This window comes from Amblyraja radiata, chromosome 7 (assembly GCF_010909765.2).
Source record: "Amblyraja radiata isolate CabotCenter1 chromosome 7, sAmbRad1.1.pri, whole genome shotgun sequence".
In the NCBI taxonomy this organism is placed as follows: Eukaryota; Metazoa; Chordata; class Chondrichthyes; order Rajiformes; family Rajidae; genus Amblyraja; species Amblyraja radiata.
Genome location: NC_045962.1, coordinates 22,202,893 through 22,228,106, shown reverse-complemented (window position 1 = coordinate 22,228,106; position 25,214 = coordinate 22,202,893). Strand labels below are relative to the sequence as shown.

The window sequence follows — 25,214 nt, the reverse complement described above, 5'->3', positions numbered from 1 at the left end:
AAAGTCCCGCCGGGTCTTCGCTCTTTGCTCCGGCCGCTCCTCATCCGCATGTACAGCCGACCGCCTTGCACATGCGCACTGCCACGGCCAGCAGATCCTCCCCTGCACATGCGCACTGCCACGGCCAGCACATCATCGGCTGCCCTGCACATGCGCACTGCCACGACAACTGGTCGGCGCAGGACACGTTCTCCCTCGCTTTGCATTGTGGGAGATCTGGCCGCCATTGCTGTTCGGTCGCCGCTTCGCCGCGACCGCTGAAACCCAACGCAGAATCACTACCTGGACCAGGAGTAACTCTTGCTTCTCGGTTTCCTGGTCCTCCAAAAATATTCCAAATGGAATTGAAACTGGAGGTGGTGGAGGGTGAACTTAATACACCTGGACCATTTCCGACATCTCCCTACCGTTTCTAGACCTCACTATCTCCATCGCAGGTGACTACTGACTGACATCTATCTACTATAAACCCACTGACTCCCATGGCCATCTGGATTACGCTTCTTCCCACCCTGCTTCCTGTAGAACTCCATCCCTTACTCCCAATTCCTCCATCTACGCTGCATCTGCACCCAGGATGAAGTGTTCCCAACCAGGGCATCGGAGATGTCCTCATTCTTTAGGGAACGGGAGTTCCCCTCTTCTACTATGGATGAGGCTTTCACCAGGGTCTCTAATATACCCCACAACTGCTCTCACTCCCCAGCCCCCCCACTCGTAACAAGGGCAGAGTTTCCCTTGTCCTCACCTTCCACCCTACCAGCCATCACATACAACAAATAATCCTCCGACATTTTCGCCACCTCCAACGTGATCCCACCACTTGCCACATCTTCCCATCTCCTCCCGTCTGCTTTCCGCAGAGACCGCTCCCTCCGTAACTCCCTGGTCAATTCGTCCCTTCTCACCCAAACCACCCCTTCTATGGGCACTTTCCCTTGCAACCGCAGGAAATGCTACACTTGTCGCTTTACCTCCCCCCTTGACTCCATTCAAGGACATAAGCAGTCTTTCCAGGTGCGGCAGAGGTTCACCTGCACCTCCTCCAACCTCATTACATCCACTGCTCTAGGTGTCAGCTGCTCTACATCGGTGAGACCAAGCGTAGGTTTGGCGACCGCTTCGCCCAACACCTCCGCTCGGTTCGCAATAACCAACCTGATCTCCTGGTGGCTCAGCACTTCAACTCTTCCTCCATGGCCAGAGTGAGGCCCACCGTAAATTGGAGGAGCAGCACCTCATATTTCGCTTGGGTAGTTTACACCCCAGCAGTATAAACATTGATTTCTCCTTCTTTCCCCTCCTCTACCAGTCCACTGTATCCGCCTCTTCCTTTCTTCTTCCCTCTTCCTGTTTCGGGTAGAGACCCTTCTTTAGACTCCCTCTGGTTTTAGTGTTTTTAGTTTAATTTAAAGGTACTGCGTGGAAACAGGCCCTTCGGCCCACCGAATCCACACTGACCACCCGATCACCCGTACACTAGTTCTATCCCCACATATTAGCGATGTAAGTCAAGAGTGTTTTATTCTCTCAAGTCCCAGTTAGAACAATGAAATCCTTACTTGCAGCAGCACAACAGAATATGTAAACATAGTACACTGTAAACAATATTATAAATGAGAAAACAAAAGTGTATATTTATATATGAATATATAACTATATATATATACACACACACACACAATTTCCCTCCTGGGATTAATAAAGTTCTATCGTAGGCAAGGCAAGGCAACTTTATTTATATAGCACATTTCATACACGAGGCAGACTCAAAGTGCTTCACATAAAAACATGTCATACAATAAAATGAAATAAAATAGAAGAATTAAAAGAAAATAAAGCAAAATTAAAAATGCATTATAAAAAGTGCAAAAGTTAAAAGTGTAATGTAGTTAAGATTTAGCTGAAAGCTAAAGTAAACATAAAAGTTTTCAGCCTTGTTTTAAAAGTGGTCAAAGTTGAGGCAAATCTTAAATCTTCAGGAAGTTTATTCCAGCTATTTGTTGCATAGTAACTAAATCCTGCTTTCCCATGTTTTGTATTTACTCTGGGAATCACTAACAGATTGGTCTCAGAAGATCTTAGCGGTCTAGAAGGCTTATATAGTGGAAGCCCTAAACCATGTAGTGATTTATAGTATAGTATCGTGTGTGTAGGAAGGAAATGCAGACGCTGGTTTAAACCGAAGATAGACACAAAGCTGGAGTAACTCAACAGGTCAGACGGAATCTCTGGACAAAAGGAAAAGATTACGTTTTGGGTTGGGTCTGAAAACAGTTCCTGCACACCTTTGGAATGTGGAAGGAAACGAGCACCCGGAGAAAACACATGCGATCAAAGGGAAAAGGAGCAAACACCATACAGACAGCGCCCATATTCGGGATCAATTCCAGGTCTCTGGCACTTTTAGGCAGCAGCTTTATGTACAATGTACTGCTCCATAGTCTTGAACTGAATTAACACATACAGTAGCTATAAAGGGGGACATAGCGTGACTTAGAGATTTAAGACTGAAAATGGATAGTTTATTTTTTTTTTAGTGACCAAAGTTATCAACGTATAAGCTTTTGTGTGTCGGTAAACAAAATATAATGGCACAGCTAGTGGACCTGCTGCCTCACATGCCAGAGATTGTTCGATCCTGTCCTCGGGCACTGTCTGTGTTGAATTTGCACATTCTCTCTGCAAGCGTGTGGGTTTCCACCCACATACAAAAGACACATTGGCTTTGTAGGTTAACTTGTCTCTGTAAAATTGCCCCTAATGTGCAGGGAGTGGGTGAGGAAAGTGGGATAACAGAAGTTGTGAGAATGGGTGGTAGACAAAAAAGCTGGAGAAAATCAGCGGGTGAGGTAGCATCTACGGAGCAAAGGAATAGGCGACGTTTCGGGTCAAGACCCTTCTTCAGACTGATGTCGGGGGGGGGGGCAGGAAAAAGAAAGGAAGAGGCGGAGACAGTAGGTTGTGGGAAAGCTGGGAATGGGAGGGGAAGGAGGGAGAAAGCAAGGACTACCTGAAATTGGAGAAGCCAATGTTCATACTGCTGGGGTGTAAACTACCCAAGCGAAATATGAGGTGCTGCTCCTCCAATTTGCGATGGGCCTCACTCTGGCCATGGAGGAGGCTCAGGACAAAAAGATCGGATTCTGAATGGGAGGGGGAGTTGAAGTGCTGAGTCACCGGGAGAGCAGGTTGGTTATTGCGAACTGAGTGTGGGTGTTGTGCGAAGCGATCGCCAAGCCTGCGCTTGGTCTCACCAAGGTTGATCATACGCTGAATAATCCAACACATTTTTGATTGGAAGTGGAAAGAAAAAATAGAAATTGCATTCATTGCAACGTGTAAAAAGAGTTGAGATACTGTATTATAATTTTGCTGCATGTCATTGTGGTATATATCATGTCTTGATTGGTGAATATGTTTAGTTTGTGACTTTATTTGAAGCAGAAATAATATGTGAATGCTTCATTGAGCATAATTCCGACTGGTAACTACGCACTTTGTCCGAGCACATTATCGCACGCGTCATGCAAGCTGTCTTAAATGACCACCTGAACTGTTATTTGGCAACCTAAAAAGCTGCCTAGGTTGCCCGGCTGGCAACAGGGAAAAAAAGTTAAGTGAGAACCCTGTTCAGTCTCTTGTGTGACAGCGGTATATTTATATTCCCCGAGGAGATTGCACTCCCTGTTCACTACATCTCATTCATGATGAGGAAATCTATTTAATCATATGTGACATTTTAATGTGATTTACTGCTTATTATTTGCAAACAAAAATTCTACCCCCACATTTTAAAATTCCACTCGTTTAATTTCCGACAGTCATCTTCTAATGATCTGTAGAATGGCAACCTTTAAATAGAACTATCTGTCTCACTACCTTTTTGGAATTGCAGCTGCACCAGATATTAGGTCTTCCCTTCCATAATTTGGTAACTATGTTTGTTGATAAATTATAGAAACATAGAAATTAGGTGCAGGAGTAGGCTATTCGGCCCTTCGAGCCTGCACCGCCATTCAATATGATCATGGCTGATCATCCAACTCAGTATCCCGTACCTGCCTTCTCTCCATACCCTCTGATCCCCTTAGCCACAAGGGCCACATCTAACTCCCTCTTAAATATAGCCAATGAACTGGCCTCGACTACCCTCTGTGGCAGGGAGTTCCAGAGATTCACCACTCTCTGTGTGAAAAAAGTTCTTCTCATCTCGGTTTTAAAGGATTTCCCCCTTATCCTTAAGCTGTGACTCCTTGTCCTGGACTTCCCCAACATCGGGAGCAATCTTCCTGCATCTAGCCTATCCAACCCCTTAAGAATTTTGTAAGTTTCTATAAGATCCCCTCTCAATCTCCTAAATTCTAGAGAGTATAAACCAAGTCTATCCAGTCTTTCTTCATAAGACAGTCCTGACATCCCAGGAATCAGTCTGGTGAACCTTCTCTGCACTCCCTCTATGGCAATAATGTCCTTCCTCAGATTTGGAGACCAAAACTGTACGCAATACTCCAGGTGTGGTCTCACCAAGACCCTGTACAACTGCAGTAGAATCTCCCTGCTCCTATACTCAAATCCTTTTGCTATGAAAGCTAACATACCATTCGCTTTCTTCACTGCCTGCTGCACCTGCATGCCCACTTTCAATGACTGGTGTACCATGACACCCAGGTCTCGCTGCATCTCCCTTTTTCCTAGTCGGCCACCATTTAGATAATAGTCTGCTTTCCTGTTTTTGCCACCAAAATGGATAACCTCACATTTATCCACATTATACTGCATCTGCCAAACATTTGCCCACTCACCCAGCCTATCCAAGTCACATTGCAGTCTCCTAGCATCCTCCTCACAGCTAACACTGCCCCCCAGCTTAGTGTCATCCGCAAACTTGGAGATATTGCCTTCAATTCCCTCATCTAGATCATTAATATATATTGTAAATAGCTGGGGTCCCAGCACTGAGCCTTGCGGTACCCCACTAGTCACTGCCTGCCATTGTGAAAAGGACCCGTTTACTCCTACTCTTTGCTTCTTGTTTGCCAGCCAGTTCTCTATCCACATCAATACTGAACCCCCAATGCCGTGTGCTTTAAGTTTGTAAACTAATCTCTTATGTGGGACCTTGTCGAAAGCCTTCTGGAAGTCCAGATACACCACATCCACTGGTTCTCCCCTATCCACGCTACTAGTTACATCCTCGAAAAATTCTATAAGATTCGTCAGACATGATTTACCTTTTGTAAATCCATGCTGACTTTGTCCAATGATTTCACCACTTTCCAAATGTGCTGCTATCCCATCTTTAATAACTGACTCTAGCAGTTTCCCACTACCGATGTTAGACTAACTGGTCTGTAATTCCCCGTTTTCTCTCTCCATCCCTTCTTAAAAAGTGGGGTTACGTTTGCTACCCGCCAATCCTCAGGAACTACTCCAGAATCTAAAGAGTTTTGAAAGATTATTACTAATGCATCCACTATTTCTGGAGCTTATGTATATAAGAATTATGAGATATGAGAATTATGTATAAATAACACCTTAGGAATCATATTTGCAAGTTATTTCTTTGAATGAAGTTATTAATTTCAATTTTTTTCCTCTAGGTTGTAATGGAAGCACATTATAATTTTAAACTTAAAATGAAAGTAAAAATAGGAATTTCTATAATCGGTACGTTCCTGGTGGTTTTAATAATGGTTCCAATCATATACTCATTTTGGAAGGTAAGATTCATACTGACCTATTTTCATGTTCAAAGCATCACCTCCCTTTAACATTAATGTCATGTTATTTCCCTTGCAGTCAGGAAGCTATGATGTCAGTCGATCTCCAACCACCCAGGTTTTGCAGGTTGACTTACCTGTCTAGAAATGCTGACACCAAATTAGGCTTGGTGAGAGCTGGATATAACACAGCTAAGCAAACCAAGTAGCCACTTGTAAATTAGATTTCCAGAGAACAGAGGGGCAATACCATTTTCAAAAAAGTTCAGCACATAAAATATTTTTTGGCCTCACGATTCAAGTAATGAACAAAAGAAAATACCAATACTCCTGTGTCACCAATAATACACCTTATCCATATTAAATTTGACATGTTGCAAAGATGATTCCACAGTCTGGGATATTATTTCAATAACTGATGATCATCATTGTTAACAGTAACAGAAAAGCTTGAATAATTTGTAATTTTGTGACTTTTATTCCCTTCTCCCCATTCTTATGTTTAGTGTGGATTCTTTAAAAGTCAACTGGAAGAGAAGAAAAATAACTACCAACTGTGGATTCCAATCGTTCACAATGATGACTCTCTAATGGACGAAGAGTAATTGTTCAATGCCCTTTGGTGGTTTACAATATTAATGCCCCTAAGTGAGCTAGATGGAGACTGCTATGCTCACAATCCCATTGATCCCCGGAGGCAGTGGGCTGGATGTAATAACATTTCAGCAGTGAGTATGCTGTGCATTGTATACTGTTGAGGTCTTGCCTGTGGAACATCCTTAAAGACTTTAATATGAGGCAACATTGGGGGTGAAGTCTGAGAAACACTTATGATTTATTAAATGCAACTCATGTTGATATCATTTAAAAAAAATGCTTCCATTTGTTCTCAAACCAAGAATCCCTGCTGAAATTAATGTGGTCTTGGATTATGCAAGTTCTGGAATATGGCCGGCTTTCATAGAATCTGAGCAAGACTAACCCTCACTGGGGACTGTATGAGAAATGCTGGAACAAATAAGAGTGACTATTGATTAAGTGGCTACGTATAAATTCTAGAACTATGTTGCTTGGGAAGAGCTCCAGCCTCATGGTTGCCTTTGGAACTGAGTCTCAGCTAACTTGATTTATGCTTGGGCTTACTTTTGGAACCACCTCTTATTGGTTTTGTCCTAAAATGGCTGATGAGAGGTATTTAATCAATTATTGGGGTTAAAATATTAAGCAATACCTTCCAATGAAATTTTCACCAGATTTAATGATATGCCCTCTTCAAAGAACATGGGGAACATCTGTAACAGTGAAATTGCACAGATAGTGGGGAATGGAATACGAGCACAATTACAAAATCATTTTGCATTGACTGCATTTTAAATATGGTTGTTGGACCTATATTGCAAACTACCAAGAATATGATTTTAAAATGACTGGATCGGTACTGTAAAATTTAATTATTTACCATTAATACCAAATTGCTAGTTTAGTTATCAAATATACTTTACAAATCAGTTGCATGGCTTTTTTGGATCCGATTCTTTTCTGCAAAAGGGTTGAGTTATTTTTCTTCTCACCCTTGCTGCTTCCTACTTAATTAGTTCTGCTGTAATGCAATTGGATATTGTGATGAATTAGGGAACTCTGTTTCCATTACATGAGCAAAATTGATAATTTGATTTTGATCATGAACCAGCGAACCACTTAAAAGTTACTTTGGATATTGATAAGCAGAGAAAAAGCTGCTGGATTTAAATAATATAGGAGAAAAAGAAGTCCTGCTTCCCCATAGTAATTTGACACAATTGTCTCTTAAGAATATAGCTATTTTAACCTATTGAATTTGACAAGCAATTGCTTCGATTGACACTCGTGGAACATAATCTATTAATGTCTGAGTTTAGTGTATTGTCACGTGTATAGAGGTACAGTGAAAAGCTTTTTTTGCATAGACAATTACATCTTGCTGTAACATACAGCCTTTTGGGCTTACAGTAAAACAAATATAGATATTTTCAATAGTGATATTCATTTTTGAAAATCCTTCAGGAAAAATGTTGTTACTGTAAGTCTGTCTCCCCAAACCTACTTTCTCCCACTGACAATTATCTAAAACACAAGGTTTCTTGGGAACACAACTATTGTGTTATCACAGAACTACCTGTACTTAAAACGAAACGTCGCCTATTCCTTCTCTCCATAGATGCTGCCTCACCTGCTGAGTTTCTCCAGCATTTTTTGTCAACTTTTGATTTTTCCAGCATCTGCAGTTCCTTCTTAAACATACATGTACTTATCTTCCTTCTACTAATATCTCATAGGAATGTTACCTCAGATAAAATAATGTAATCTCAAAGGAAAAATATTAACAATACAAGTTTTCAAATGAAGCAGGAAAGGAGGCCTGGACTTAGTGATTGCTGACTCAATTCATGTTCAAGTTACTGTGTAAAAGGAGTTGGACATTTTAACCCAGAACTGTAATAGAATTGACTGTAAAAACAGTAACAAACTGACAAATGATGGGTATTTTCTTAGATGGATTATCATACCTGCTATCTTGGAGAATTTTATTATTCATTTTATTGGAAGTTCTACTAAGAGATTAAAATTAATCAATTTATTGGTTTAGAGAAATATTTTCACTTTTACAAGAGGAACTTGGGTTCACTAGCTCATATCAACAAATGTATACAAAGTGATATGTGCAAGAGAAATTACGTTTAAAATGTGTCTGTTCAGTCTAAATTGAAAACTACAAGAATCTGATTTCAAAATGATTAGATCAACACAGGATAAAAATAATTATTTATTCCAGAAATCTGGAAGTGAATAAAATTCTAAAACAAACAATCACTTCAGAGATTAAACATTAAGCATACCATTGCTCATTTAAGATTTTATATGTAAAGCTTCATTTTCTTAAATCCAAGTACAGTAAATTAAAAACATGATCTTTTTACAATTTCATAAATTACCTCATAAAATATACAACCCTCTTAGTCATTTTGTCACTGAATAATAAATAATCAAAGCTGTTCAAATTCTAGTTCTCTTGGTTACAGCACAAAAGTATTTTGAACTATTGTAGAATGTGACATTTTGTTGCTCTTAAGTTTATTGATATCGCTAAAGACAACTTAACCAAGTAACAAAATAAATGTTCCTTCAAAGTTTTAAATTGGTAATCATCAGGGATATATTTTCATACAGATTTGCAAAACTATATATTTTAAATTGTTATATATTTATGTTTAATCTAACCATCAAATATAGCTATTTCAAAGTAGTTGCATAGAATTCCATTATAGTTCTGCTAACAATCCTGATTCATTGTCTTTGGAAAGTCTGAATTATAAACCAGTACAAATGCTTGGTATCTTCACTATAGGCAACCACACTGTACTGTGGACTCATCACATTCTTCAATACTTCTACCATATAGAGTAATTAGCTGTGAGTGGATCCTATGAAAGTAAAGGAAAGAACATTTATCATACAGAGGTGGAGTAGAACAGAATCAGTGTTTGAATATCTTATCTTATAACTATTAAAACTGTCGTTCGTTGGTTTGTTTGTAACAGGTTCTATTTCGCGAAAATTCGTTTAAGCTGTTTGTGAATTTACTCCTCCACCCTTTGCCATAACGGAGACATTTTTACATATTCCTCCACATTTTGTTTTGAAAATTAGAACATTTGGTTATTAATTTCCCTGCTTTTTTAGTAAAAAACATCAAAAAATGTTTAAATCAAGCAGCTGCATGAGTCACAGTGCCATCTCACAGTTGTCTAATCACAATGGATCTCATTGGGACAGGTGCGGGTGATTGGAACCTTCACGTGATCCCACAAATGCAATCAACCTGGCGTGCACATCAAATAGTTGTCCTACCCCCCTCCCTTTCTAACCCCCTCCACTCCCCCTCCCCCTCTCCTCTGTTCCATCCCCTCCTCTTCTCCCCCCCTCCACCTCTCCCCCTCCCATTTCCTCCTACCCCCTCCTCTCTCCCCTGTACTGTCTCCCCCTCCCCCTCCCCCCCCGTCTCCCATCCCCTCCCGTCTCCCTCCCCTCCTCCCCCCCGTCTCCCCTCCCCCATCTCCCCTTCCCTCCCCCCCCCCCAATCTCCCCTTTCCCTCCCTCTCCCCCCCCCCATCTCCCCTTCCCTCCCATCTCCCCTTCCCCCACCCTCCATCTCCCCCCCCCCCACCCACCCAAATGCTTATACATCTTACCCCTCAGAATCATTGAATAAACATAAGATTACAAAATAAAAACCAAGAGGTCTGGCAATTATTGTGTCCTTTTCGAGTTTTGAATGCTTTAAAACAATATTCTACACACATCTTAATGTGACAAAGGTTAATGCTTACTTGATATGAATTTCGGAAGATTCCTCCATTAAGTCACCATCAACGTTCCATGGACAATTTCCTTTTAAAGAAACTACTGAAGGGCAACGTAAACTAAAATCTGCTTTCTCTTCTGATGTCTCTTCAGCCCATCTGTTTTCCATCCTTGATTGTACTTTAACTTCCTGGACAGTGTATGTCTCTACAAAGGGAAAGTTGAACTACAAACAACAACATAAATTAAAATAAGGTGTAAAATAAAGTAACGATGTTAGCAACTTAAAAAATGAAAAATACAATAAATTAATTTTGTTGCAAATCATTTACTCTGCAAATTAATAGTGACTATTCCATAGATGATGAGGTCTCACAGGAATGGTCTGATAGTTTTGCAATTTATCCAAGGTGTAAAGCCACCTACTGGAGATGGTTAATGAAACTGAATACATATGGCTTTATAGTAATCAATTGTTCTTTATAAATCTAAAATGTCTAGAAATAACTGCATATTGACAGAAGAGCACATAACAAAATAAAACGAGGCAAATAATAAAGTGCTAATCTGGATTAGGTAAAAATCCATTACAGATATTTTAGTCATAGAATCATAGAGTGATACAGTGTGGAACAGGCCCTTTGGCCCAACTTGCCCACACTGGTCAACATGTCCCAGCTACACTAGTCCCACCTGCCTGTCCTTGGTCCATATCCATGCACCTGTCTAAGTTTCTTAAACGCTGGGATAGTCCCAGCCTCAACTACCTCCTCTGGCAGTTTATTCCATGCACCCACCACCCTTTGTGTGAAAAAGTTACCCCTCAGATTCCTATTAAATCTTTTCCCCTTCACCTTGAACCTATGTTCTCTGGTCCTCGATTCCCCTACACTGGGCAAGAGACTCTGTGCATCTACCCAATCTATTCCTCTCATGATTTTGTACACCTTTAAAAGAAACCCCCTCATCCTCCTGTGCTCCAAGGAATAGAGACCCAGCCTACTCAACATCTCCCTATAGCTCACACCTTCTAGTCCTGTCAACATCCTCGTAAATCTTCTCTGAACCCTTTCAAGATCTTTCCTATAACACGGTGCCCAGCATTTGTGACAGCAAGCTAATTCTTTTTAGGAGGCCAGCCATGCTAATGCTATCAGTAGCCTTGTAAGAAAACAAATTACCTGGAATTAATACAAGAAATGTTTTAGTTTACCTGATTGTTTAGATTACCATATTGCTTTAGGTGTTTAATAAAATCTGCTCGAGTACTATTTCGGACAGCAATAAGTGACATGCTTCCATTATCCAACCTGAAATAGAAATTAAATACAGAGGAAGATTTTGCTTATCCTAAGCAGTGAAATAAAGGCCAATATGTATGGAAATTGATGTTGGTATTGGTGCATCATTCCTCTCTTAATAAAACGGTGTGTCAGTTTCACTGCCAGTGGTCTTTGAGATTGATATGCAATCGCTTCTATTGACACTTATGTAATAATAGTCTATTAAATAATGTGATATATGATCATTAGTATTTTTTAGATTTTATATTGGAAAATTAGGCATAGCTATTAAAAAGAACATTGTCATTGCAAGTGTTGAAACCTTCTAGCCCCTAACCCCAATTTTCTTGATATAATATTCTAGAGCACAAGTTTTCTTAAGAAAACAACTACTGCGTTATAACTACCTGATGAGCATTATGAAGTTTATGATTGTAAATAATATTTTTTTATGTGAAAAAGAGATCTTGCAAGTTTGATACTTAAAGTGTTTTACAAATGTAGACAAATCATTTAAGCTAGTCTAGATGTGCATGGAGTAACAGTGCAGGTGTGCTTGTCTAAAATACAAAATACGTGGCCTGCATTTATTGACTTACTACAAGTATAAGGTGCAACAGTAATTGAAAAAATAAATGGTGCCAGGATCTGGTAACGGGGGATGAAAAATATGAAGTTGGTATATCCCTTTTTGCGTGGTTTTTTATAATAGAGCAACTGTTTCTCTTTCTGTCTCTCTTTTCTAGGGTCTATTTCTTAACTTTCTTCTCTAACTCTTTCTAATGGGCTTTTTTTTCCAACACTTTCTCGCACTAACACGACTCTTTCTCACTTTCCTTACTTCCTTTATTTCTATCTTTCTTAAAGCTCAAAAAATGAAGGGGTACAACAAATGTAATAAGATATATGTGGTGTGTACTACTGTAACTTATTGTACTTCTAATAAATAAATTAAAAAAAAAAAAAATACAACTCTTCATCCAGTCAAATAAAGGGCACAATTCCATATTTATACGAGTCTTCACCTTCGACAGAATCTTTTGCAAACATAAGATCACTGTATTAACTGCAGTTTAAAATCATCAAAGGCCCATCAAAATCCCAAATCATGGCAGAAATAAATCATAGGCACAGGCTTAGTCTACATTGACTGACCTGGTGTCAGGTGCGAGGCCTCTTGGTGCCATTGAACAGAGACAAGGAATCGCCATAATGCTAATATTGATGAAATCGCCTTGCATGCTTTTCCATTCATCTTCACCTGAAAAGCAGCACAATTTTGCGTTAATATGTCATGATACAATGAAGACAAAGTGACATTTCAAATTCATATAAATCTATTCACTTATAATTGAAGTTAACATTCAGTACTCACTGCATTGTTCCTCCGCATTTGTTCCATTTGCATTTCTAAAATAGACCAGAAAGTCATTTGCCAATATACTAAAAAAATATTTTGATACAAAAATATTGTAGCCTGAATTTGCTATAGGAATAAATGTAATAATGAACATTATTACAACATAGGAAATCTGACAGCAAAATCTGAGGTACACATGCATGAAAAAGAGGCTGTCAGAAATGATCTTCTCCTTTGTAATGTACATATCACAGCCTTTAGCATGGATAAAAACGAGGTGACTACGATAGCATTGACACGCTTCATTACTGTCTTCAATGTAATAGCACTTTTCCTAATCATGCACCCCGTAACTTCTTGTCAGGGCATCATTCAAATTGGAAAACATGTCTGCTAAGAGGAATTTCAGATGGCAAGCATACAGGTGGATGTGGCCAGCTATCATAATAATTCTGGTTTCTGCATAGTGAGACAATGTAATATTCAGAGATCTAGCAGGGCACCTCCAACCTGTGAAATGCATACGCTATGCCATGCAGAAACTCTAGCACATTTCCTGTGTCGTGGACAACCACAGATGCCGTGAGGTACCAACAACAGCAGGAGCCCAGGTTCTGGCTTAAGCAACAATTGATACCACAGCAGTCCTTTCACAAAACCGAGATCCATGGATAGCATGTTCTGGGAAGTGTGTCATTGAAAGCCTAGATGGATCCTACACAGACAATGAAAAAGCAAGCAGGTAGTTGAGGTGATCCCTGAAGGCATCATGCTCTGTAATTAGCACATGGCTCTGGGGAATGTAGATGGAAAGGATAAGAAAAATAAAGCTAGTACTAAATATAGTAGCTTCTGTAGTTAACAGTGCAGTGAAAATGTTTGAAACACCAATGGGGAAAAATGGCTAGAAAATAGACAAAACGGAAAAGTGGCTTTACTTGTGTATATATATCTAAATGCAAAGAAATAAATGGAACAGGCACATTAGCTGGGATTTTGACATGGACATGGAAGTAAGATATTTTAGCTGTACCAAAACATTACAAACAGAAGACACAAGAGGCTGCACATAAAGATGGAGGATCCAGTACAGAAAGTTATGATGCGCTGGTCTGAGGAAACACATGAGATCCTTTGCGAATTTGAGTGAGTAGACTGGTACATATTCAAGGAGTCTGTGGCCAAGCTAATTGCATATGCCACTGCTGTCAAAGACATCATCAGTAGATGTATAGACAAATGTGTACGTAGTAAGAAGACAATATGATTGTTCCCCAACTGGAAACCATGGACGAATTGTAAGGTCCATTCCCGGGTGAAGTCCAAGTCTGCAATGTTGAAGTCAAACAATCCAAAACAGCACAGGAAATCTATTTACAACTTTTGCAGAGGCATCAAAGAGAAGGAAATTCCAGAGCAAGCTTAAGTCCTGAGGTAACCATGTGGACAGTTGTCAACATGGTTACCTCATAACAGGCTACAAAGTGAAGTCGGGCAGTATCGTTGGCAATAACGAGTCCTTTCACAAAGAATTGAATGCATTCTATGCCTACATTGAACAGGTCAGTGAAAGGACATCATCTGTCCCGTAAGCCTTGGGCTGCCTGTACCCACGGTCACTGCGGCAGATGCAAGATTGTTTTCCCAAATGACCTGGATGGTGTACTCAGCCATATCCCCTGGAGCTCTATGGACCAGCTGGCAGTAGTACTCATAGACATACTTAGCCTTTCACTACTTTAATCTGAGGTCCCCACCATGCTTTAAGAAGGCTACTATCACCTGATGCCAATGAAAAGCAAGATAGCGTGCATTAATGACTACCTATGTCAGTGGCTCTGACATCCACCATCATAAAGGTGATTGGCCTCAGGGGACTACACCATTCAGCACGTTTCCGAAAACTTTACCCAACTTCTACAAATGCACTGTAGAATGCATACTGTTAGGCTGCAGCATGCTTGGTTTGGGAACAGTTCTGCCCAAGACTGCAAGAAATCACGGAGTATTGTGGATGCAACCCAGTCCATCAGACAGACATGACATCTCACCGTCGATTCTATTGACATCATGCTGCCTCACAAAAGCAGCCAACATAACCTAGGACCTTTTTCACTCCATTTGTTCCCTCTTCTCCCTGCTCCCATTGTGCAGAAGATACAAAAGCTAGAAAGCAGGTACCACCAGACAGTTTGTTCCCTGTTATCAGACTACTGGACAGTTCTCTCACAAGTTAGGGTTAGTCTCAATCTTCCAACCTATCTGCATTGCGGACGCTGGATTAATGCTGTAAAACTATATTCTATACTCTGGTATTCTTTGCCCTATCTGTTGTGCTTGTGTATGGCTTAATTGTACTCGTGTATAGTATTATCTGATTTACTTGGGATGTAAATAAAAGCTTTTCACTGTACCTTAGTACGTGTGAATAATAAACCAATATCAAAAAGTATTAAGGAGTTCAGCATTTTTGAAAATTGATATATTGCTAGGCTCAAATGAAATGTATCTCAATCCGTTAAAAATAGCAAAGAAGGCTGGCAAAAATAAAGGAGAGAATTTGTCCTTGGACTTAATCTGCAAGTTCCAACCTCATCCTGTTAAACACGATTTCCCTTTCATGAATTGATTCTGTCCAATCCAATTTTTACCATCTAAATATGTATCCTGTTGTCACATTGTTTTACAACTAGCCATAATTCAGGTAGTTTGTTCACATTTATCCAAACTAAACTTAAATCATTTTTCGTGTAGAAAGGAACTGCAGATGCTGGTTTAAGACTCAAAAAGCTGGATTAACTCAGCAGGTCAGGCAGCATTTCTGGGGAAAAGGAATAGGTGATGTTTCGGGTCGAGTCCCTTCTTCAGTGAGAGTAAGGTGAGAGGGAAATGAGAGTCCTGGCACCATTTACTCCTACCACCTTGCAGGTCCACACACATCTCATAACTTTGTTCATTAACCAGCTGAGGGATTCCTGGCCGAACAACATCTTTCCCTAGGAAGTCTCTCCGCTCTATAAATGGGTAATCTTGATTGAGATAAAGGGATTTCCTTAGCTTCATGCTCTATATTCTATTCGTGAAAATGTTACCTTAAAGATATTGTTTTCAACTAAAATATACAGTAAAACCAAGCCAAATTACTTGCCACCAACCTTTTGCAATCTTGATTGTCCAAGTGGGTATTTTTTGAAGGCAGAAATGATATTTCACAATCTTCAGACCTACGAAAAGAAATATCTCAATTATCACAGCAAAGGCTATTTTGTTGGTCAGACTTTAGGATACGTTCAAAGCTACATTCAACAAGTTTGAAAACATTTCTTAGACAAATAACTAAATTAGAAGCTAAGAAAGAATCAATTAACACATGTGGATGGTACATGTGGTGGAGATACTAATTGTTGGATGGTAAACAGTTCATCTTACTTGAGATTTGCCAACGTTTTGATTACAGCAAATTCCCGCCGCTCTTTAGAAGGTATCCAACGATGTTTTTCTGCTAAGGCCAATGTTCTCCCTCCAAAGCCAAACATGCCTGAGAAACCAAATCGAAGCAGCCTGTTATGACTACTAAAGGTACAAACATCCACTTCTTGAAGGTTACCTAAAGCAAAAGATGACATAAGAAATAGAAAAAAGCCCATAGATTAACATTTAGTTACAAGATACTGTTTGCTAAAATTCCACATTTTACTATACAACGTCCTCAAACAAACAATAATTTATTGGCAGACATACAACATACAAAAGTAAAGAAGTGAAACAAAACCTTTTAAAATTGCTAATTAGGGGTGAGCTGAACATCAAAAAGGGGAAGACAGACACAAAAAGCTAGAATAACTCAATGGGCCAGGCAGTATCTCTGGAGAAATGGAATAGGCACAAGGAATGGATCTGAAGAATGATCTCGAGCTGAAACCTCATCTATTCCTTTTATCCAGAGATGCTGCCTGACCTGCTGAGTTACTCCAGATTTTTGTGTCTGTCTTCGGTTTAAACCAGCATCTGTAGTTCCTCCCTGCATGCTCAAAAAGGGGAAGTCGGGACACCATATACCAGTTTGCATTTGTGAGAGTGGTGGGGAAAGTTAGTAACTTCATTTCCTGGGCATTAACATCTCAGATGTCCTGCTCTGTGCCCAGCACATTGATGTAACATGAAAGGGACATGAGCACCTCTACTTTCTCCAAAATGTAAAGACATGTCTCCAAATACTCGAACAAACTTTTACAGATGGGCTGTAGAAATTGCACAATGATTGCATCATGGCCTTTTAAGGAAATTCTAATGTACAGGAATACAAGAGGCTGCAGAGAATGGTGGATTCAGCCTGGTTCATCATGGGCACATCCTTCCCACCATCAAATGTATTTACATGAGGTACTGCCTCACAAAGGTGGCATCCATTAAGGATCGAAACAGGCCATTCCCTCTTCCCACTGCTACCACTGAGAAATAGATACAGATGCCTTAAGTCCCACACCACCAGGTTCACGAACAGGTCAATTTGTACCACTGTCAGATTTTTTAATCAACCCTCCCTCAGCAAGTGATCATGACGGTCCCTCTCTAGCGCTACCATGGACTTTTGTTTTCTAAAACTGTTCTGTATGAATATCTTAATTTTTTACAGTTCTTTTAGAAATTGTGTGTAATTTATGCATAAATGGTTTTTGTGCACTTGTTTGGATCTACATGCCTATGATGCATCACAAGCAAGATTTTTCATTGTATCTATGTCTCACCATCCTTGTCCATATGACAATAAACTCAACTTGACTTGAATAATGTGTACAGGTCTCGGCACCAGAGTTTTGTCAGGATGGGACTGAGTACAAGAATGCTATGAGACGTCAGCGCATATCTGACACCCTTTTGTCTTCTTTTCATCTCCTATCCTCATATCACTTGTCAGGCTTTGGCCCATCCCACCCCATTTCCAGCTCTACTACAATCATCCAAAGAAAACTGCCGACCTGAAACATCGTCTGTACGTTCCCTCACAGATGCTGCCTGAACTGCTGAGTTCCTCCAGGTTGGTGTTTTGGACAATAAACTTGGTGCTTTTATTTTTTAAGAAAATTGAGGGGATATTTAAGAGAATATTAAGCTTTTCCAGGAGGAAATAAAAATAAAAGTTTCTTTGGGGACAGAAGTGCCAACCATCTGAGGGCATCAAAGCCAACAGAGTGTAGGATTTTAAAAATATATTTTTGATCCAGAATGCACTTAAACCAAAAGGGTTAGGGTCCAAAAAGGTTATCTTATTGTGAAGGTCGAGGCAGAGGCCACAAAATGAAATACACTGCATCTGTCTTCACTAAGGAGGAAGGTTTATGCGGATAAGATTTATTTTTAGAAAACCTACTGAAACTATCATCTATTCACTTTTGTAGTTTTAATTTCATGGTTATGAAATCATGTTCTAGATACCCCTGTGCCTTGCTTCATACTGTAGCTATTTCAATTTCCTTAATCTGTTTTATTAAACAAAATATATTAAAATTAGAAGTGTTGGAATATTGAATATTTGCCATTCTGATGGAAACCTTGACCTTGGGAGTTGTTTTTCCCCCCCAACATAATATATAAACTACGTTGTTAGATTATAAGGTTTTTAATTCTTGTATTCAAATTGTCTTCTCTTCTATTTTCTGCATAAAGCAAAAGAGAAATAGTGGTGGAATAAAAACATAACTAACACATTAACAGACTACTATGGTGTCTACACACAAAGGTGATGTATCCAATTGAAATGACAAGCTCAAATGTTCCAATTACCCTACCAGATCTTACTTGAAACATGCTGCGTTAAATGATTTGTTATCTGAATGTACATTTATCGAAACTTAAAATGATGAAACTATAAGAAATACTTACCCATAATAATATGCATAGCTGCAGTACTTGGATGCTTAAGTCCATGCACAGAAAATGCTAAGATATTAGTGGAACCTGAAAAACATATTTAATTATGTAACAAAAAAATAACACATTTATAAATTCTCATCTATGTAACCACTTCCTTCCTATTTCAAGAAGAGGAATCAAGGTAATTTATTTATGCATATTAATAACCACTGAACACTTTAGTGGACAAATTATACCTTTTGATTCTCTCCATGTGGGGTGTCTGCTTAATACATGAAAGTCAAAACTCAAAATGCAATTAAGCTACCGCGGACCAAACTGTGAAACCACTGCTTGTCAACATCACTTCACTCCCACCCATTTTGGACGCAGGTTTAATTTCTTAACCAAATGTTCCAAGGAATCTTAGCTTGAAAAAGTAAAGTATTTTCATTTTAATTTTGTCTTTTCCATATGATCCATTCATTTACTATAGTTTTCTAATTCGTGTAAACTTTGCTACCTGATTATTTGATGCAAATTAGGTCAGTTAAAGAGCTTTTGATTATGAATTATTTTTTCTGTTGAAAGAAAAGATTTGAGTGGCCAATCGCACAAAATACTGGCAACTTCTCCTGAACTGCGAGGGCAATCAAATGTCAAACAAATAAGTATGGCAGATTTCCTTCCCTAAAGGACATTAAAGAACCAGATTGGTCTTTGTGACAACTGAGCAATTTCATGGTGACTATAACCGAGACCAGCTTTGATTCCAGATTTATTTAATTACTTGAATTTGAATTTCCCAGCTGCCATGATCGGATTCAAATTCAATGAGAAAATATGTCTCTAAACAAAAGTATCTTTTTTGATTTCCAAGTAAATACATTAATTTGAGTCTGCTTTGAGTCTTAACAAATGATGGTAATGCAAAATTATTAATTTTGTTATCTGAAGAATTGTAATACTTTTCCTTTTTGTTGTAGCACAAAACATAAGGGTTTGATACTTTCAACGTATAAAGAAATCTCTGAATGCCACAAGCCTATCTGATAAAGGGTATTTATTTTTTCCTTGGTCACATTAAATTTCAGACCAAATAATAATGACATATAGCAAATAACTCAAGTTCAATGCAATTTTGCAGTAGAAAAAAGATTTTGAATTAACAATCACACATCAATGTCCTTTAAATTATATCTGGCACAACTTTTGCAATTATACGCTTCTTTGCTGCCAACATAACAGTTTTTCAATGCAAAATGATAAAAGGTTGCAATTAACGTCTATGCTCGAAGTACTAACATCAAAGCCACAAGTGACAATGTTAGGATTGAGAAAGGGCTATATCATTCAAAATAGAGGGGTTCAAGTGCATCAATTTTTCAAGATCTAAATTTAAATAAACAAGACATATCCTTGTGGAGCACCGATGTTGGGGATTTTCGTGCGGGATAATTTGTCACCTATCCTCACTGAATACAGTTGCAGACATGTACTGACTCCAAATTCTATGAGTTTGGAGATGAGCTTGGATGGGCTGTAATGGTGTAGTCCTGGGGTTGGTAATCTGAGCTATGTCATGGTTCTAAAACATGGCTTTATATAGAATAGCCTATTCTATGGTCAGGAACTATACTTATGTCCTCAAAGACTTCTTTAAAGAAATGTGCATAATTACTGACCTTTAGAACAGAAATTGAAATCTCAGGCATGCGTGCATGTACACATACACACAAAACAAAGACGAGACCTGGGGGGCCTGCCTGATGTTGGGCATCAGGAATTATTCCGAGAAGGCAAGTCTCTCACCTGCACAACTACAATTTGAAGAAGCTCTTTTTATGAGAATTTTTATGGATACAATATATAGTTACAGATTCTATGAATTATACTCCAGCCTGGGTCTGGGAGTAAGATACTGAGCTGGAAACCAGGCAATAGCCTCCATTTCAGATTTCTGGTATTACTTTGATTTTTTAAGTATTTCTTTTCAATGGCTTTGTAGCTTTGAGCATCATCTTTAGTTTAATGGGCAGATTTCAGCAATGGGCAGATGCTGCATTAACATAGAACTTAGAAAATTACACACCACTGGAACAGCCCTTTGGGCCACAATATCTGGGTCAAACATAATGTTGTTAAACTAATCTCATCTGGCTACACATGATCCATATCCCTCTATTCCCTGTTTATCGATGTCTTAAACACTCCTATCCTATTTGCCTCCACCACCATTCCTGGCAGTGCATTCCAGGCATCAACCAACCTTTAGATAAAATAAACTTGCCCCTCATTTTAAAGCTATGCTCTCATGTCTACGACATTTCCATCCAGGGAAAAAGGTGCTGACTATCTAGCCTAACTGTGCCCCTCATCATTTTATACACTTCTACCAGGTCTCCCCCTAAACGCTGGTGTTATAGAGAAAACAAACCAAGTTTCTCCAAAGATAGATACAAATACCCACAGTAACTCAGCAGGACAGGCACATCTCTGGAGAAAATAGGTGACGTCTCGGGTTGGAACCCTTCTTCAGACTGAAAATAGAAGTTGGGGAAGGGGGGTGGAAGGAAAGAGAAGTAAACTGGAGATGAGAAAAGGCCATGACAAATCAGGGTCAGTAACAGATGACCTCAGGAAGATGGAGCCCATAATGGCCGATTGATGGCCGAGGAAGGTGTGGTAACAAGAGGAATACAAGGAGGCAAACTGATAGAACAACTTGGGTGGGGGTAGAGGGGAGGGGGGGGGGAATGCAGCAGTTGCTTCAAATTAGGGAAATCAATGTTCATACTGTAAGCTGCCCAAGTAAAATAACAGGTGCTGTTCCTCCAATTTGCAGGAGGCCTAGGACAAAAATGATCAGTATGGGAATGGGAGTTAAAATCTTTGGCAACCGGATGATCACATTGGCCAAGGCAGACTGAATGCACGTGTTCAGTGGAATGATCGGCACGTCTACACTTGGTCTCACCAATATATAGGAGACCACATTGGGAATACCGGATTCAGTAGATGAGATTGGAGGAGGTGCAAGTAAACCTCTGCCGCACCTGAAAGGACGGTCGAGGTTCCTGAAGTCGACCTCACCTTGTAGCTAATACTCCCTAATCCAGGTAAACCTCTACTCCAGAGCCATTTATAAATGAACAATCAGAACTGCGCACAATTTTCCAAATGTGGCTTAAACAAAGCCTTAAAGAGCTGCATCATGCCTTCCTGATTCTTCTACTCAATTCCCCGACCAATGAAGGTGAACATGCTATATGCCTTCCTTCCCACTGTCTACTCTCATTGCCATTTTCATGGACCTATGAACCTGGATTCCAAGATCCTTTTGCACATCAATTCGGTTAACAATCTTGTCATCATCTGTGCACCTTCCCCCTACATTCAACCTCCTAAAGTACAGCACCTCACACTCATAAAGTCAGAGTCATACAGCACAAACACAGGTCCTACAGTCCAACTTATCCATGCCACCCAAGATGCCCCATCTACACCAGTCCCATCTATTTGCATTTGGTTCATATTCTTCCAAATCTTTCCTATCTATGCACTTGTCCAAATTACATTTACGCCCCTGTCCCACTTAGGCGATTTTTGCAGCGACTACAGGCGACTAGGCTGTCGCCACATGGTCGCTGGGTGACACCTGTATTGTTGTGAGTAATCTCCTCAAGTCGCCTAGAGTCATAACGTTTTTCTGGTCGCCGCTGGATTGTGAAATGTTCAAAACTTTTCGGCGACGGTGGGCTTGACACAGCTTGTCTTCTCCTGTCGTAGGTGCTGTCGCCGGTTGTCGCCAGGATGGGACAGGTTGTCGCCAGGTGTCGTTGGTTGTCGCCGGGTGCTGGCTTTGGTGAATTCCATTGGCGACTACCTACGTCAACAGGTACCGGCGAGTGAATGGTCTTCAGTTGTCGCGGGCGGACTTGGGATGACCTTGGTTGTCACCTGTGTGGTCGTAGGTGGACGTCCTAATAGGTCGCCGGTTGTCGGTAGCTTGAACTCGACGGTGGTAGGTTGTCGTAGCTTGTCGTAGACATTGTCGTAGGGGGTGGTCCAGTCGCCGCTTTTTCGGTGACCTGCTACAACTGTGACAGTCGCCTGCAGTCGCCGAAAAAAATCACCTCAGTGCCCTTTAAGATGTTGACAACCCTGTTGCTTTGGCATCTTTCTCTATTGCCCTCTGGCTATTTGGGGGCCTGTCGTACAATACCATTAGAATTAATGCACCATTTTTGTTTTGCGTTCTGCCTATATTGCCTCAGCCAGTATTATATATTTCTTTTTTTATCACTTTCACCTACTAATACTAATATAACATTGGCAACATTAACACCTAGATGCAACCAAATAACCATATGATCACGTGCATAAACTCATCCCTACAGAAACTGCTGTTTATGAATTCCAATAAACAAGTATTGCATTATAAATTAGCATTCTACTGGCATGAGGCAGCACCATTGTGCCAGTAGAGTTGCTGCCTTATGGTGCCAGAGACCCGGGTTCCATCCTGACTATGGGTGCTGCCTGCACAGACTTTGTTTGTTCTGCCTGTGACCGCATGGGTTTTCTCCGGGTATTCCGGTTTCCTCACACATTCCAAAGACGAGCAGATTTGTTGGTTAAGTGGCTTTTGTAAATTGCCCCTAGCGTGTCAGATGTAAAACTTGGATAATATAGAACAAATGCATGGGTCAGGGCGGACTCAGTGGGCTGAAGGGCCTGTTTCCATGCTGTATCTCTAAACAAATCTAAACTACTGCTCCCCTGTTATTCAACTATTAAAATAGAAATCATATGTTTTGTGAATCTTAAGATATCATATTTTTGATCAAATTTGAAAAATGGCATTTACTATTTGGGTTTCTAACTATTTGGCTGCCTGTTTCAGTTCCGATGTTTTTTTTCCTGAAAATCTTTTGCTGATCAAAACACCTGGGCATTCAATAACATTGCATCTTCATTTGCACATCTTCCTGGTATATTGGAAGTGTTATCTTTTCTATGTCAATCATATATCCATTATTTTCATGGTTGATTTTGGCATTAATGAGAACACATTAAAACAGAAAATTAAAATCTGGAAAATATGAACATGACTACATAAACAGTTACTACTTCACATCAATTTGGGTGCCAGAATTTGTATTTACCCATATTGGCTGACAGTTGAGTGGAGGAAGTAGGCATTTCAGAGTCCTAAGCTGCAGTGTAGCTCAAGTGGTTAACAGATACTCGGCGTTCTAATAAAATGACCCTTTTCAGATACTTGTCAGTTTCCTGGTTCTCAGGAATCTCCAGAGGCCTCAAATGAAAACCTGGGCAGACTGCAATGCTGAGAGTGAACAGCTTGGGCAGGCATGAAAATAGAGCATTTTCTAACCAAGTCTCAGTGCATCAAAGAGACAGTGTTCAACATGAATGCTGATAAATTAATATTCTGGGAAAAATATAAAAAATTCACACAGGAGGAAGCAATTTAGTTGGTACCAAAAATGAAAGGTAAAGTATAGCTCCGTTCATTTTCTGCCATTTTGAAGCAAATCTTTTCATATCAAACTATAGCAAGAATAAACTGTAGACAATGATTTTAATAGTTCAGGTAAAGCATGATTAATGGTTGCATCAAGCCAAAATCATCAAAAAATGTGTCCTTGAAAGTGTGAGCATTTCTGAACAACAATTAACTTAATTAACTAGACACATCCATATTCATAGAACTGTTAATGTCTCCCGTATTCAAACTGATAAATGTGATGTAATGACTTTCTACTCAAGCATATCTGAAATTCTTCAGAAAACGACATTAACATTAGCAGCTTATTCTTGATCATTTCCTCTAATAAATTCAAAGTAAACCTAGTGAACATTTTTGCCAAGAAGATTCATTGGTAAATAAACAGTAATATAATGAACTGTATCTAGACTTTGAGGTTTATATCCGAAGGTAGACACCCAGAGGCTTCTGTACTTGCTTCAGAAATCCTTTCATTTGGTATCGTCTTAAAGCATGATGCATCTTAATTAATCCCTCCTCATGCGCCTATGTGGCATCAGAACAATAGCAAACTATTAGGAGGGCTTACTTGGCAGATTTCAAGCATGATGCTTGGATTAAGGGGTATTAGCTACAGGGAGAGGCTGAACAGATTTGGGATTGTTTTCTTTGCTACGCCAGAGGTTTCAGGAAAGACCTGATAGAAGTATATAAAATTATGAAACTCATAGATAGGGTAAACATTCAGAACCTTTTTCCCAGGATGGATAAATCAAAAACTAGAGGGCATAGCTTTAAGGCGGGAGGGGCAAAGTTTAAGGAAATATTCGGGGGAAGTTTATGGGAATAGAGCTAGAACATGGTAATTGGGTAGCAGATCAATCGTGATCATAATGAGTGGATTTGAAGAGTTGGATGGACTACTTCTTACACCGATTTTTATATTTTTGTTGTTCATAACTACTCCTTCCCAAAAAGCCAACATGAAGCCAATCCAATTCATGTCAGCCTGCTCTGCTTGTGGATGTGCAGTAGCATGCACCAAAAAATATTGTCAAATGCAAGAGCCAGGAATTTGCTCAGAACATGAAATCCTGAAGTGGAGATTGCATTAGCTGTCTTTGTTCTGAACTGTCAGACAC

At 39.7% G+C, this 25,214-nt stretch overlaps 2 protein-coding genes across 3 annotated transcripts in view; one reads left to right on the top strand and one right to left on the bottom strand.

Moving 5' to 3' along the window:
• itga4 (integrin subunit alpha 4) overlaps positions 1-6,581 on the top strand; it is a 95,992-nt gene extending 89,411 nt beyond the window's left edge. Inside the window, exons 27-28 of the mRNA XM_033023830.1 lie at positions 5,604-5,723; positions 6,230-6,581. Of these exons, the coding sequence (XP_032879721.1) occupies positions 5,604-5,723; positions 6,230-6,328 (219 nt within the window). The 3' untranslated portion in view covers positions 6,329-6,581. The remainder of the gene's footprint in view (positions 1-5,603; positions 5,724-6,229) is intronic.
• A 1,741-nt stretch (positions 6,582-8,322) lies between these two features.
• Positions 8,323-25,214, bottom strand: part of cerkl (ceramide kinase like) — a 113,094-nt gene continuing 96,202 nt past the window's right edge. Inside the window, exons 6-13 of one of the 2 annotated variants that reach the window (XM_033023832.1) lie at positions 18,591-18,665; positions 16,137-16,245; positions 15,863-15,931; positions 12,723-12,757; positions 12,503-12,608; positions 11,278-11,374; positions 10,091-10,290; positions 8,323-9,184 (exon numbers count right to left, since the gene is read on the bottom strand). In XM_033023832.1, the coding sequence (XP_032879723.1) occupies positions 9,103-9,184; positions 10,091-10,290; positions 11,278-11,374; positions 12,503-12,608; positions 12,723-12,757; positions 15,863-15,931; positions 16,137-16,245; positions 18,591-18,665 (773 nt within the window). In that variant the 3' untranslated portion in view covers positions 8,323-9,102. Of the gene's footprint in view, positions 9,185-10,090; positions 10,291-11,277; positions 11,375-12,502; positions 12,609-12,722; positions 12,758-15,862; positions 15,932-16,136; positions 16,315-18,590; positions 18,666-25,214 lie in introns of both variants that reach the window. The other variant, XM_033023831.1, reaches the window with a different exon arrangement.